Source organism: Hylobates moloch, unplaced genomic scaffold (assembly GCF_009828535.3).
Source record: "Hylobates moloch isolate HMO894 unplaced genomic scaffold, HMol_V3 SCAFFOLD_2, whole genome shotgun sequence".
NCBI lineage: Eukaryota > Metazoa > Chordata > Mammalia > Primates > Hylobatidae > Hylobates > Hylobates moloch.
The window spans coordinates 44266260-44272259 of NW_026652277.1; the positions used below are offsets into that span (position 1 = coordinate 44266260).

Below are 6000 nucleotides of genomic sequence, written 5' to 3' on the forward strand. Positions count from 1 at the left end.
ACAAATCCATAAAAGATTAATTTTTTTCTTTTTTTCCCTCCCATCATATTGAAATAAAAGATCGGTTTTGATCAGATTACATGTCATATATTTATTTAGTCTAAAATTTAGTTTTTCATGCACTTGCATAATGCAGCCAGGTGGCCATGCTTTAGAAGAGATTTGATTAAATATATAAAAGTGTATTGTTCTGGTTGCTTCCTTACTTTCTTAATAAACTTGCTTTCACTTTATGGAAAAAAAAAAGTGTGTTGTTCTGATGTTTAAGTAATCAAGTTAGGATCCTCTTCTGTATTACCTTAATCTTTTTTATTTTATTATTTTATTTTATTTTTTTGAGATGGAGTCTTGCCCTGTTGCCCAGGCCAGACGATCTCGGCTCACTGCAACCTCCACCTCCTGGGTTCAAGCGGTTCTCCTGCCTCGGCCTCCCGAGTAGCTGGGATTACAGGCTTGCACCACCATGCCTGGCTAATTTTTGTACTTTTAGTAGAGATGGATTTCACCATGTTAGCCAGGCTGGTCTTGAACTTACCTTAATCTTTAGACACGATTACCAAATACCCTAAAATTCACTGATTCACTGCATAAGATAACAATGCCCTATCTATCTCTATCTATCTATCTATCTATCTATCTATCTATCTATCTATCTATCTATCTATCTATCATCTATCTATCTATCTATCTATCTAAAATAAAAGTACAGCTGGGCGCGGTGGCTCATGCCTGTAATCCCAGCACTTTAGGAGGCTGAAGCGGGTGGATCACCTGAAGTCAGGAGATTGAGACCAGTCTGACCAACATGGAGAAACTCCATCTCTACTAAAAATATAAAATTAGCCAGGCATGGTGGCACATGCCTGTAATCCCAGCTACTCAGGGGGCTGAGGCAGGAGAATCGCTTGAACCCGGGAGGCGGAGGTTGTGGTGAGGCAAGATCACGTCATTGCACTCCAGCCTGGGCAACAAGAGCAAAACTCCATCTCAAAAAAAATAAATAAATAAAAATAAAAATAAAAGTACTAGGGGAACTACAGTTCTGTAGAATCCTTTGAAAGGAAGCTGGATACTAGTTCTCCTCCAGCGGCATTGATGAACACAAAATCATGAATTAGTGGGACTCATACCTTCAGCAGAAATCAGGCAGCTAATGTCAAAGTTCTCTGTCAGGGCCTCTGGATGAGTTGGCTTGCCTGTGTCACTTGGTCCATGACCAAAAGATACCACCTGACCAGTGGTGTGCACATATGCAAGGGTATGGTAACTATAGGAGAGAGAATACACCATAATGAAGACTAAGGCACTCACGGCTTTTGAGAAAGATGACGTCCCTTAACACAAAATAACAAACACAAAAAAACTCAATTTACTTTTACTAAGTACCCAGCTCCCTTAGCACAATGTCAGTGTTAGAGGGCATCAAAGGATGTGGCTAAACAGACAGTGAGTCAATATTAACTTACTACTAATCTTAAAAATAGAATGTTATTGATGGGTCTTTACTGTGGTTTCAATCATTTGTGTTCTAAATGCAGGCATTTCTATTTTTTGTTTTTTATAAATGCATTGGGTAGATATTTAAACACTCAAAGTGTCCTCATAATTAGGTTATGCAGAACTCCAAATATATATATATATATGTAAATATACATCATCTTCTGCATGCATGAGATTAATTTACTTTAATTTTGTCTTATCAACTTAAGTAGGGAAGCTCTGCTATTTTTATCAATCTACTTCCCATTCTCCAGCATCTGGTACAGTGTTCTATACACAGTAGACTTCCAATTATTTCTTATTAAATAAATAAAATACCTAGAATAAAGATTAAAAACTGAAAAATTAAACTATATTTGAAATAAGTAAATTTTCAGGCAGGAATTTTAAGGTTTAATAACATTCCATATGAGTCATTTCTAAGTAATAAAATATAACATTTTCTACACATGCTAAGAAAAAGAAGAAGAAGAAGCCTATTACCTTCCACAATCTATCTGCGAAACTAGGCCATCAATTATCTCCACAAGTTGTGGACCTCTCTTCTCAGGAGTGGGGCTGTATCCCAGCTGTCCAGAGCGATTGTCTCCAAATGTGAACACTTTTCCGTCCTGCTTAGCAAAGGAAGAATCAAATTAATTGCAGGTTTAAAAAGGTAACTAAAAGCTTACTGATGGTCATACAAGAGTCAATATGGGAGCACTCTGTGAAACACAAGCTCTACGTAAATAGGAGAGATCCTTTATTCTTTCTAATAGTGTATGTCGAGTTAACACTTTAAACATGAAAAATCACTGGGGTCAGGCACAGTAGCTCACACCTGTAATACCAGCACTTTGGGAGGCTATGGCAGGAGGATTGCTTGAGGCCAGGAGTTTGAGACTAGCCTGGCCAATATAGCAAGACCCCATCTCTACACAAATTTTTTTTAAAAAATCATTAGCATTTCCTTAAAAACTCGGCACCTTGGTGATGTATTGTACAGCACGGTGACTATAGTTAATAATGTGTTTCATATATGAAAATTACTGAGAGAGTAGATCTTAAAGATTCTAATCACAAAAAAAGATATTTATGTGAGGTGATGCATATGTTAACTAGCTTGATTGTGGTAATCATTTCACAATGTACACATGTAGTAAAACATAATGTTGTACAGCATAAACATACACAATTTTTATTTGTCAATTATACCATAATAAAGCTGGAAAAAGAAAGAATTAGGTACTTAATAAGTCTTTATTGAATGAATAGATAAATTAAATGGTTCAAGAGTAAAACCAACATTTAAGTATGACGTTGTACTTATTTGAGCATTTTCCTAAAAATACTGTCTTTCCAAATCATTCTATGATTACAAACAATTCTAGGTTTCTCTTTATTTCTATTAATTCTATTTATTTACATTTATTCTTTATATTAAGAAGAATATAATCCAAACAATTGAGGGTTTTCTAATTTAAGATATGCATTTAAAACAAACAATAAAAATAATTGGGGGCATATAGTTTTTAAACAAACATTTCAACTGCACAAGTAGTTTTCAAGTCTATTGCTTATGGCTCCAGAAAGAATCCATCCCTTTGGAATATATTGTATGGTGAGGACAAGAATGGGAAGAAAACATTCAGGAAGCTGGTTCATACCTATGCCAAGCAAGAAATGGAATGAAATAATGTTCTAGGCTGTAAAGTGGATTATTGAAAACTGTAAAAATTACTTTGTTGCTTCTATCATAATTTTTATCTGTAGAATCACATTGTCAATGAATATTTGCTAAAGGGGCCGGGCACAGTGGCTCATGCCTGTAATCTCAACACTTTGGGAGGCTGAAGCGGGTGGATCATTTGAGGTTAGGAGTTTGATACCAGCCTGGCCAACATGGTGAAACCCTGTCTCTACTAAAAATACAAAAATTAGCCAGGCATGGTGGCACATGCCTGTAATCCCAGCCACTTCGGAGGCTGAGGCAGGAGAATTGCTTGAACCTGGGAGGCGGAGGTTGCAGTGAGCCGAGATTGTACCACTGCACTCCAGCCTGGGCGACTGAGCAAGACTCTGTCTCAAAATAATAATAATAATAATAATGATAATAATTGCTAAAAGGGATTAGTTCCTGTATTAACCTAATTTTTTTGTTTGTTTGTTTGGACAGGAGAGTCTTGCTGTGTCAACCAGGCTGGAGTGCAGTGGCACGATCTTGGCTCACTGCAACCTCTGACTCCTGGGTTCAATTGATTCTCCTGCCTCAGCCTCCCAAGTAGCTGGGACTACAGGCGCCCATAACCATGCCTGGCTAACTTTTGTATTTTTGTAGAGATGGGATTTCACTATGTTGGCCAGGTTGGTCTTGAACTCCTGACCTCGTGATCTGCCCACCTCGGCCTCCCAAAGTGCTGGGATTATAGGCATGAGCCACCACACCCAGCTATTAACCTAATTTAGTAGGTATCTGAAGATACTTCCTAAAGCTGAAATCAGCTTTTGTTACATATCTTGAAAACCTTATGATTTATATTTGGTTCACATCTCCTCTTTAGATATGTGTACACTGAATGGCTCTATCTAGATATTGGTATATATATCTTACGCTACAGTCTGAATGTTTGCATCCCCCCAGAATTCATATGTTGAAATCCTAACCCTCAATGCCATGATATTAGGAGATGAGGCCTTTGATAGATGATTAGGTCATGAAGGCAGAACCCTCATCAATGGGATTAGTGCCCTCACAAAAGAGGCCCAGGAAGGACCCCTCACTCCCTTCACTATGTGAGGACACAGTGAAAATATGGTATCTACGAATGAGAAGTTTGGCCCCCATCAGACATCAAATCTGCTGGCACCTTGATTTTGGACTTCCCAGCCTCCAGAACTATGGGAAATAGATATCTGTTGTTCATAAGCCACTCTTTTTATGGCATTTTGTTATAGTGGCCCAAATGGGCTAAGGTCTCTGTCTTTCAACAATAATTAGTACATATGTATCTTGTTACCATTTCTCTGGAACTCAAAAAAATAGCAACACGTTTTGGATTACCTGGGTAAGCACTGCAGTGTGCTCAGCACCACAGCTGATATAAACCACACCTAGGTTCTTCAGTGCACCAACTGAGAGAGGCTTGTTGCTTTGCACTGTTGAAAGAAAGCAGAATCTCTAGAGTATAAGAAACAGACTCAGATTTCATGACTATTTACATTTTAATATCTTTTTATATTTCTTTTTTTGTGTAAGAGATATATTTTATTATTCTTATAATTCACTAACATAGTTTTCAGATTTCATAAGTATTTATATTTTTAATATTTTTTTATATTTTTTATGTAAGGGGTATCTTTTATTATTTTTATAATTCATTAACATAATTTTAAAAGTAAACAATCCGAAGTATAAGACAGAGGAAAAACCCTACCTTGGGAAAGAAAAAAAGAAGTGCTCCTTTAACATTTATTTCTGGAAGCTGTCTAATCTTCTGGAATGCCCGAGGCTATTGACCTAGAAAGCTAAGCTTCAAGACCCTCATGCCTGATACTACTGCCATCTGTTGTATTCATTTGTCAACCTAAAACAACAACAGAGAGGCTCTCAAAGAACAAGTTTATTTGGGAATGAATGACGGGATTACAATCCAGGATATGCATGCCATAGCAGGCCATGGGCATATCTGGGGAGATTGAGGCAAGGGGGAACTTCTAAAGGCAAAAAGGAGAAGTACATGTAGGTTATTTTGAAACAGAAGTTCATTGGTTACAAGGACTTATTGCAGGCAGTGACATGTGTACTGGCCAGTGCTAGGAGAGGGTCTTCATAGAAGCCACCCTGACTGCAAGATTGCCATTTAGTAAGGTTACTTGCAAGGCTGCAGTTAGGAAACACTGTTACTGGAAAGATGTCCTCATAGAGGTGGCCTTAACTGCAAGGTTGTGGTTTGGGTAGAGTCCTCTGGGATAGTTATTATCAGGCGGATCTGTGTGAGGATCCTCCTTCATGACCCCAGGCCACCCAACTCCATTTTATTAGGGTTTGAAATAAGTGACTCCATATTGATTCTGACAATTTTCACATATTTCTGTCACACCATAGATGCTCTGCAAATGTATTATAAAAATTGAGATGATAAGAAAAACTGGCCGGGCATAGTGTCTCACACCTGTAACCCCAGTACTTTGGGAAGTTGAGGCGGGTGGATCACTTGAGTGCAGGAGTTCAAAACCAGCCTGGGCAACATAGTGAAACCCCGAGGCTATTGACCTAGAAAGCTAAGCTTCAAGCCCCTCATGCCTGATACTACAAAAAATACAAAAATTAGCTGGGTGTGGTGGTATATGCCTGTGGTCCCAGCTCCTCAGGAGCTGAGATTCCAGTGAGCTGAGATTGCACCACTGCACTCCAGCCTGGGCAACACAGTGAGACCCTGTCTGAAGAAAAAAGAATAAAGAAAGGAAAAAAGAAAGAAGAGGAGACAAGGGAAGACAGGGGAGGGGAGGGGAGGGGAGGGG

General features: G+C 38.5%; 1 protein-coding gene across 1 annotated transcript in view; it reads right to left on the minus strand.

Moving 5' to 3' along the window:
- HERC6 (HECT and RLD domain containing E3 ubiquitin protein ligase family member 6) overlaps nt 1-6000 on the minus strand; it is a 71343-nt gene that overhangs the window by 53636 nt on the left and 11707 nt on the right. The window contains exons 5-7 of the mRNA XM_058435717.1: nt 4541-4635; nt 1984-2111; nt 1131-1267 (exon numbers count right to left, since the gene is read on the minus strand). Of these exons, the coding sequence (XP_058291700.1) occupies nt 1131-1267; nt 1984-2111; nt 4541-4635 (360 nt within the window). The remainder of the gene's footprint in view (nt 1-1130; nt 1268-1983; nt 2112-4540; nt 4636-6000) is intronic.